General features: G+C 54.1%; 1 protein-coding gene across 1 annotated transcript; it reads left to right on the top strand.

Annotated features, from left to right (window-relative positions):
* Positions 1-718: 718 nt before the first annotated feature.
* Sp7 (Sp7 transcription factor) lies at positions 719-9,371 on the top strand. Its single transcript, XM_051159440.1, has 3 exons — positions 719-753; positions 1,239-1,263; positions 7,990-9,371. The coding sequence occupies exons 2-3, from the start codon at positions 1,246-1,248 to the stop codon at positions 9,253-9,255; spliced, it is 1,284 nt and encodes a 427-aa protein (XP_051015397.1). The 5' UTR covers positions 719-753; positions 1,239-1,245; the 3' UTR covers positions 9,256-9,371.
* The last annotated feature ends 203 nt before the right edge of the window (positions 9,372-9,574 follow it).

The following is a 9,574-nucleotide window of genomic DNA, read 5'->3' as shown; positions in this document are numbered from 1 at the left end:
TCATTGACGCTAAAAGTTGGGGCAGTAGAAGCAAACACATTTAGCAGCAGTTCATCCCCACTACTCCACACAAGACACATGCTCTCACACACATGTACTTGCACACACACACACACATGCTCATGCTCGCACATGCGCACACATACACATGCCCCCATGTGCACTTGCACAGACACACACACTCGTGTGCACACACAGGCATACACACACACGCACAGTAGTGCCATCCTGATCTAGTAGTGGCTGAATGAACAATAAAGGCTCTGCATCACCAGTGGGGGGGGGTTGGTAGGTGGTAGTGTAGGTGCCCCCACTGTGTCACCATGTTCACTGTATGTGAATTTGTCTGGGTTCATTCGTCACAGTGACAGTCCCGTGCATACATCAGCCCTGTGTTTGTTCATGAGTGTGTATGTCAGTGTGTTCCAGTCCCTCTGTGTGAGTGTCGTCCCCAACCCCCCATCCTCCCCCCCAGATCTCTAATTAGTGGTTTGGGGTTTGTTCCTTTTCCCTCCTGTTCCTTCCCTCAGCAGCGCAGCGGCAGCCTCGGTAGCAGCAGCAGCAGCAGCCACCGCCGCGCCTCTGAGTAAGCAGCAAGGAGCAAGCGAGTCAGAGTAGGACTGTGAGCTGGATCTGAGTGGGAACAAGAGTGAGCCGGCCTGAGAGAGGAGCGGATCCCTCCCGGGCCCTCGGGCCACCCAGTGCCAGGAATCTCTTGAGAGGAGCCCAGACGGCCAACCCTAGCCTCCCCAGGTACAGATGCTGGGCAGCTGGGGGGGGGGGCGGGCACTGCCCACAGATGCCAGTTGGATTTGGGGGTATGTAGCACACCTGGGTCTGCCGACCCTTTTCACCTTTCCCCAGAGCACCCCCAAGGAAGCTCCGACAACTTGCCTGGATTCCTGCTTCCCGCCCAGCTCCCTGAGCACCCCGTTTTTCCCTCTCCCTCCCAGATCCCTTCTTTGGGGAGCTCAGCAAATGGAGCAGGAAATTTGGACCCTCTGCCTCCCTCTCTCGCCCTCCTCATTGGATCCGGAGTCTTCTCCGCTGGGAAAGCTGTAATTAGAGGGTGGATCCCTACAGACAGAGAGCAGCCCCCCCACCCCCACCCCCCAGTCCCTTCTAACTTTAGATCTCTTCTCTCCCATTCTCCCATTCTCCCTCCCTCTCCCTCTCCCTCTCCCTCTGGCTGCTCGGTTCTCTTCATCTGCCTGGCTCCTTGGGACGCTGGTCCGCAGCCTGAGGATGGCCTCTGTGCTTGAGGTAAACTGTTCCCTCCTCTTCCTAGGAAACCAGCTACAGTCTTCCTGGTCCTAATGCTAGTCACCTCCAGGGTCCTAGGAGGGGCAAGCAGAGGGCTGAAGCAAGGGAGGGGAAAACAGAGTCAGGGGTCAGGGGTCAGTCAGAGAAGGAGGGAGAATTAGGTAAAAAGAAGGTGAGGACCCCTAAGGTCAGCCAAGCACTAACTGTGGGGAGTGAAAGGGCTATGGAGAAGGAGGGAGAGTGGGAACAGGTAGGCTGACAGCAGATGGTCTCTGAGAAACCTTCAGCTATAGTTCTTTGCGGTGGGGGGGTGGGGTCCTGTGTCTAGGGCTCCTCTATTAAGCATGATCTGGTCAGGTCTGTGTCGAGGAAAGCGCCTGTCCTGTGAGCTGGTGTGGGGGTGAGGAGGGCTGGTCAGGAGAACTGAGCCCTGGCCTGAGAGGGAAGCAAGGAGGAGGGACAGGGTCTGAGGCTGCTTGCCCGGCTCACAAATATTTAGCTTTCAGCCAAAGACAAACTAAGCTCTATTTTGGGAGTGGGAGGCTCCAGGGAGGACTGGGCCACTTCCCCTGCAGGCTGGGACCCCAGCACCCCGAGAGCCTCAGGTTGTGAAGATGTGAGTTTGGGGTCTGGAGGAATCACTCACTTTGTTAGGGCTTTTGGGGGACTCAAGACACAGAGCTGGAAAGGGAGGACTCACAGCCACTCGGAACTGAGTTCTTCCTGTCTGTTAATGCTGTTTCTGTGTCCCCATGTCTCGGCTGCTTTCAGGGTCTCTGTGAAGGGATCTGGGGGGAGATAACACCCCTTGAGTGTCAGTGCACTCCCGTAGCCTCGAGTTGTCCCTATTCTCGGCGCCTTCAGAAGTCCCTATTCTCAGCTTGATGTAGTGACACACGTGGCTTAGGAGGCAGAAGCAGGTGAGTGTGAGGCCAGCCAGAGCCACATAGAGAGAGAGACAATCTCTTTTCTGGGTGACCTAACTCAGGCCTCCCAAGAATGATGTCCTTGCTGATTGACTCATCAGAAAGCTGAGTAGCTCAGCCTATAGCAGGGCTGGTGTGTGTGAGCTTTGACACTTACATGTCCACTGGCTTATGTAGGGGCGTTAGGATTGCTGACTTTGTGAGTACGTGTGTGTGTGTGTGTGTGTGTGTGTGTGTGTGTGTGTGTGTGTGTCCATGCACAAGATCACATGCATACAGACAGGCTGGATTATCTTACTACTTAGCCCCAATGAGAAATGGTGTCTGTAAGGCAGTGAGATAAGTGACTTTGGGACTGAGTCGGAGGTGATAGTATCCAAAGCCAGTGGGTAGACACAGTGTCTAAGCAGATAGGAACCCCAGGTACGGATATTGACTGTACAGATCGGTGTCATGCCCTGTTCCCCAGCAGGTTCTAGATTTATTTATTTATTACCATGTATCTGTATGACCATGGCACACATGTGCCACTGCTCATGTGTGGAGATCAGAGGACAACTTTTGCTAATCAGTTTTCTCATTCCACCTTGGATTCTGGGAATCAAAGGCAGGCCAGCAGGCTCTCCTGGGAATCTGCTGAAACTTTGGTTTTATTGTTATTGTTACTGTTGTTAATTGTCTTTACCCAGCAGACTCTGGTGTTGAGCCATCAGTGACACAATGGTTCTGAGGAAGCAACAGGAAAGAGGTGCCCTGGGTCCTCTCAGGGCAGGGACAGTGTCAAAGGGTAGGGACATCATGCCTGCCAGCCAGCGTGGCACTGGTGCCTGGGGGAGGGGCAGTTCAGAGACTTTCTGGAAAGACACAGGCTTGGGGAAGCATTTGGCATGGACGCCAGGCTTTCAGGTCTCTTACTTCCCATGAACACAAAGACACCCCAATCTCCCCATCTCTTTTCTTTTTCCTTCTTATCTGTCTCCCTGTCTATCTATCATCTATCTATCTATCTATTATCTATCTATCTATCTATCTATCTATCTATCTATCTATCTACAGGGTCTTTCTTTATAGCCTGACTGTCCTGGAACTTACTATGTAGACCAGGTTGGCCTTAAACTCACAGAGACCTGTCTGCCTCTGCTCCCTGAATGCTCGGATTACAGGCATGTGCCGCTGCACCCCCGGCAGTCTCCCCATCTCTTTTAGCTACTTTTGAGGTCCTGGCTTCCTTACCTCCTCCCTAATGCCGTGAGAACCCCCCTGCTTGGCATAAGTAGGTTCTTCAGCAGTGGAGGAACTTGGGGTTCAGAGAGCTACGTGAAATAGCTGCTGGGGCTACGACTCTTGGTTGAACTGAGAGGGGACCAGGGAGGAGGGAGAGATGGGTAGGAAAAGAGGCAAGGGGCTGGGGAACCTTTTCTAGAGGCAGATAAGGCTCACTGTGAGAGTGGCTGCTCAGGAGGAGACCTTTGGGTTCAATTCCTAGCATGCTGAAAGACACTTATAGTAAAAGAAAATAAAAAATTTTAAATTGTAAAGCTGAGTGAGTGAAGAAATGGGAGAGAGCTGAGAATTAGGACAGAGTCATGGGTGTTCAACATGTGCAGGGTCAGTTCCAGCTCTCAGAGGTGTACAGTGAGCATTTCCAGCGTGAGCTACTTGGAAAGAGGGGCCCCCTTGATTTACCTGACAGCAGAGCAAAAACCGAGACAGCTCCTGGCATGGCCTTTCTTCAGAGACTCCTCTTTCAGTATTCTAAGCCCTTTGTTTTATTTCTGGTTCCTTCCTTCCTTCCTTCCTTCCTTCCTTCCTTCCTTCTTTCCTTCCTTCCTTTTCCAAGACAGGGTTTCTTTGTGTAGCCCTGGCTGTCCTGCAACTTGCTTTATAGACCAGGCTGTTATAGACCAGGCTGGCCTTGAACTCACGAAATCTGACTGCCTCTGCCTCCGGAGTGCTGGGACTAAAGTTGTGGACCACCACCACCGGGCTCTGCTAATTTCTGTTTTTAAAACAGCATCTCACTAGATAGCTGACTGTCCTGGAACTCCCTACGCAGACTAGGCAGGCCTCAAACTCAGAGATCCACCTGCCTTTGAGGGCAGGGATTAAGGGCATGCACCACCATAGTGGTTAAACCTTTTATTTTAAAGGGTGGCGGCACAGGACTTTCATCCCAGGACTCAGGAGGCAGAAGCAGGCAGATCGTTGTGAGTTCAAGACCAGCCTGGTCTACAAAGTGAGTCTAGGACAGCCAAGGCTACAGAGAAAAACCATGTCACAAAAAACCTAAATAAATAAATAGATAAATCAGTAAGTAAAAAATAGAGGGTGGTGGTGGGTCAGGGTGGGGAATTGGAAACTGGACTATCTGCCTACTGGGAACAGACTACGGCATCCTCAGGACTACAGGGTAATGCATATGATCAGCTATAGGAGCACATGCTTAGAACCCCAAACCCCTTTCCTCAGCTCTCACGGAGAGCAGCAGTCAGCCAGAAAAGGAAACTGAGGATGTGATGATGGAACTTAAGTTCCAGCGCTTGGCTCGTGATGCAGTCCAGTACTTTGGTTTTTCTTTCTGGCCTTCAGGGGCCCCATTGGCCTTGCTCCCCAAAGTCGGGGTCTCATGTCAGCCTAGGCTTGGCTGTCTTCTTTCACCCCTCCCTGCCTCCCCACAGCTGGGTGGGGTCCCAGGGCTTGGCTGAGGCCCTTGTGGCCACAGTGTGAGGGCTGGGCAGGCGGGGGACCGCGTCGGCGTTTTTTAAAAATAAATCTGACCGCAGGGAAGCCACCGGAGCTGGAGCCGAGCAGGGCCATGCTGGGCAGAGGGGGAGGGGGTGGGGGGAAGGAGGAAGGAGTGGCCTGGTCCGAGGGTTCTCTGGGGCCGTTTCTCCTAGGTAGGAACTCCATGCCTTTCTCGCCTTTCTTGGCCTCCCTCTTTCTTCACCTACTGTCTTTTCCTTAGCTTTTCTGGCCTGGGATCGCTTACCACCTCTCTTTCTTTGTTTATTCTGCTTTCCTCAATCTTCCCCCACCACCTTTTGTCTTTCCTGTGCCCCCTTCGTGGGGCCCTCCTTCTCTGTCCCTGCGTGGAGCCTTGACTGGTGGTTCCTTAGGCACAGTGTCCGTTGTGTCCCATGGCTTTGGATGTCTATGTGTGTTTCAACTCCCCCATTGCTACCTGTCCTTGCCGAGATCTGAGTCCTGCCCGACCAGCTCTTCCTCTGCTCCAGCCCTTAGAGGCTCCAGGGAAACCGTTACTGGGCTAGCCCAGGGGTTTACTGTTGGACGTGGTTTTGGTGGCTCATATTTGGGAGCCCATAAGACTGAGAGGACGGGGGGGGGCAGAGGAAGGGAGGGAGGGTAAGAGGGAGGGAGAGACAGAGGCAGAGTGTCGGGCAGGGGTGCAGTATAGGAGTGGTGGTTGCACACACCCTCTCTGAAACCGTGAAACACTAGCCTCACCCCTGGGATTTGGCATCACATCTCAGACACATACAAACTCAGCTAGGAGCCACTACTCGCTCCGAGAATTCTTGTTTCCTTTGTATGTTCTGCTAGGAAGACACCAGACAGTTGGACAATTGGCTTACTTTCCTTCCTTCTTTCTTTCGTTCTTTTCTTTTCTTCTTTTTCTTTTCTACCCCCAAGACAGGGGTTCCCTGTGTAGCCCTGGCTGTCCTGGACTCACTTTGTAAATGAGGCTGGTCTCGAACTCACAGTGATCCGCCTGCCTCTGCCTCCTGAGTGCTGGGATCAAAGGCGTGCGCCACCACATGTAGCACTTTCTTATTTTATGTGTATGGGTGATTTGCCTACATGTATGCGTGTGCACCACGTGTGTTCTGGGTGCCTGTGGAGCCAAAGAGGGAGCTGGACCACTTGGAACTAGAGTCTGAGCGTCCACGTGGGTGCTGGGAACCCAACCCCAGTTCTCTGGAAAAGCAGTTAAGTGATTTTAATTGCCAAACCATCTCTCCAGCCCCAGTGGCTAGCTTTAAAAAAAAGTTTGGTAGACACACACAGACACACAGACACACACACACACACACACACGAGAGGATGGAGGTGGGGTACATATGTGTGAATGCCGTGCCATAGTATGTGAGGAAGGCAGAGGACAATTTTGTGGGATTTCTCTCCTTCTACCATCATGGGGGTTGTGGGAATTGAATTTAGGTTGTCAGGCTTCGTGGCAAATGCCCTTATCCACTGAGCCACCTCACTGGTCCCACGTGGTCAAGCTGCTTTTGAAGGATGTCTTTTATTTTCTCTTCTTTCGTAAGGTGGTTCAGTTGAACCCAGGACCGTGTACATAGTGTCCAAGGATGCTAGAGTGTAGTCCTTCCCAAGAGGTTCCGCCTTGACCTAAGGCGGTCCCAGGAGCTCCTGAGGAATGGGAGCCATGGGTCGCCAGTTCAGTCATAGCTGCTTGGTAGGCATTATGGAGATACTTACTTTTCTTACATTTTTTTAGTTTTTCCAGACAGGGTTTCTCTGTGTAGCCTTGACTGTCCTGTAACTCACTCTGTAAACCAGGCTGGCCTTGAACTAACAGAAATCAGTCTGCCTTTGCCTCCTGAGTGCTGGGACTAAAGGCCTGTGTCACCTCTGTTTCTAACACACACACACACACACACACAAGCGTGCGCCTGCATGCGCACATGCTTGCATGCACCAAGCCCACTTTAACATCTTCACTCACTGCACTTGAATGGCAAGGTGCCGACCAACCATGTACTACATGTTAGGGGACACTGAGTCATGGCCACCAAGGCCCCCAAGCTCCCCTGTCTTGGAAAGTCTTGAGGACTTTGTACTCTGTCATTGCCCAAAGGGATACTAGGTAGAACCGCGAACCAGGGGGTGCACAGTGCCTGCCTGAAAGACATTCTTGCTTCACCACGGCCCAGACTTGGCTGAGGCCCTGTTCCCTCTCAATGTCCCAGTGTCTCTGGTGTCCCTTCCTAGTTCCCCAGGCCCAGGCCAGACGATGATTCCTTAGCAGGAACAGGCGGACTTGGGGGCAATGGCTCCTAAATCAGGACCTGAGGCACAAAGGGAAATGGAAGGAAAACCTTCAGCAGGGGCTGTTGCTCCTCTGTGCCCCACCTGAGGAGAGGGTATGGAAGAAGATGACCAGGTGGCCAGGCTGGTCTCAAAGACTCCTGGGCTCACGTCATCCTCTTGCCTCAGCCCTGGAGGAGGAGCTGGACTTTTTGTTTGTTTGTTTGGTTTAGTTGGGAGACAGAACTTAAATGTGTAGACCAGGCTGGCCTTGAACTCATAGAGATCCTCCTGCCTCCGCCTCCAGAGTGTATGTCTAACGGTGTGGGCCACCACACCCAGCCTGTTTGATTTTGAGACAGGGTCTATGTATCCTGTTTGGCCTGGGATCTGCTGTGCAGCTGAGGGTGACCTGAGGTTCTGGCCTTCCCTACATCTACCTCCTAAGTGCTACCACACCCAGGCTATGCTTTTCTTTGAAGGATTTTTGTTTTTTTCTTTGAGTTCCTGGCCACAGCTTAGCTTCTGTCTGCTTCAAATCCACTCTCCTAGGTCAGGACCCTAATCTCACCTCAGCCGGCTGCTTCTTTAAGTGTGCACTGCACTCACCCCCCCTATCGACTCCACAGGGGGCTCTTCTCCCAGCCTGCTGGCCCCACTGGCACCCCACCCTTCTCCCTCACCTCTGTGCTCTCCTTGTCTGCAGGGTTCAGCCCTGTAGGTGTGTCCTTCGCTGCTCTAGCCTTGCTCTCTCCCTCCTGAACAGTGAGCACCTCTCTCTCTTTCTCTGTAGGAAGAAGCTCACTATGGCTCCAGTCCCCTGGCCATGCTGACAGCAGCTTGCAGCAAGTTTGGTGGCTCCAGCCCTCTGCGGGACTCAGCGACCCTGGGGAAAGGAAGCTCGAAGAAGCCATACTCTGATCTCCCAGCCCCCAAGACCATGGGGGATGCCTACCCAGCCCCCTTTTCAAGCACCAATGGACTTCTCTCGCCTGCGGGCAGTCCTCCAGCCCCAGCCTCCGGCTATGCCAATGACTACCCGCCCTTCCCCCACTCATTTCCTGGGCCCACTGGTGCCCAGGACCCTGGGCTACTAGTGCCCAAGGGGCACAGCTCTCCTGACTGCCTGCCGAGTGTCTATACCTCCCTGGATATGGCACATCCCTATGGCTCCTGGTACAAGGCGGGCATCCATGCAGGCATCTCACCAGGTCCAGGCAACACACCTGCTCCTTGGTGGGACATGCATCCCGGGGGCAACTGGCTAGGTGGTGGGCAGGGCCAGGGTGATGGGCTGCAAGGGACACTGTCCACGGGCCCTGCCCAGCCTCCACTGAACCCCCAGCTGCCTACCTACCCATCTGACTTTGCCCCCCTTAATCCAGCTCCCTACCCAGCACCCCACCTCTTACAACCAGGGCCCCAGCATGTCCTACCCCAAGATGTCTACAAGCCCAAGGCGGTTGGCAACAGTGGGCAACTGGAGGGGAGTGGTGCAGGCAAAAACCCTCGGGGTGCAGGCACAGGGGGCAGTGGTGGATATGCGGGCAGTGGGGCAGGGCGTTCTACCTGCGACTGCCCCAACTGTCAGGAGCTAGAGCGGCTGGGGGCGGCAGCGGCTGGGCTGCGGAAGAAGCCTATGCACAGCTGCCACATCCCGGGCTGCGGCAAGGTGTACGGCAAGGCTTCGCATCTGAAAGCCCACTTGCGCTGGCACACGGGCGAGAGGCCTTTCGTCTGCAACTGGCTCTTCTGCGGCAAGAGGTTCACCCGCTCTGACGAGCTGGAGCGCCACGTGCGCACACACACCCGGGAGAAGAAGTTCACCTGCCTGCTCTGCTCCAAGCGCTTTACCAGAAGCGACCACTTGAGCAAACATCAGCGTACCCACGGGGAGCCGGGCCCCGGGCCGCCCCCAAGTGGCCCTAAGGAGCTGGGGGAGGGCCGCAGCGTTGGAGAAGAAGAAGCCAACCAGCCGCCCCGATCTTCCACCTCTCCTGTACCCCCAGAAAAAGCCCCTGGAGGCAGCCCGGAGCAGAGCAACCTGCTAGAGATCTGAGCTTGGGCAGGGGAAGGTCTCCAGCCCCGGGGTCCTCTTGCCAGACACTCGGTGCGGTGGACCACTGCTTGCCCCTCACTCTTTTCTATGCATGCTATACTTTGGGGCGCTGTCTCCCCCAGGCTGTCTATCTCCTTGCACGTCTCCCTCAGGCTCTTGCCTGTGCCGAGTTCCTGTGCTCTGGCCTCCTAAACTTTTTTCCTGCTCTGCCGCTATTCACATCTTCTCTTGCTTTTCTTTCCATTTGGGCTCCTTTCACTTTCTCCTCATGAACTCTCTGCCATCGATCCTTTCTGCACCCCATTCTCATTTGCCACTG

This window comes from Acomys russatus, chromosome 17 (genome assembly GCF_903995435.1).
Source record: "Acomys russatus chromosome 17, mAcoRus1.1, whole genome shotgun sequence".
Classification (NCBI taxonomy): Eukaryota; Metazoa; Chordata; class Mammalia; order Rodentia; family Muridae; genus Acomys; species Acomys russatus.
The sequence above is the reverse complement of the archived record's forward strand: the minus strand, read 5'-3'. Positions and strand labels throughout refer to the sequence as shown.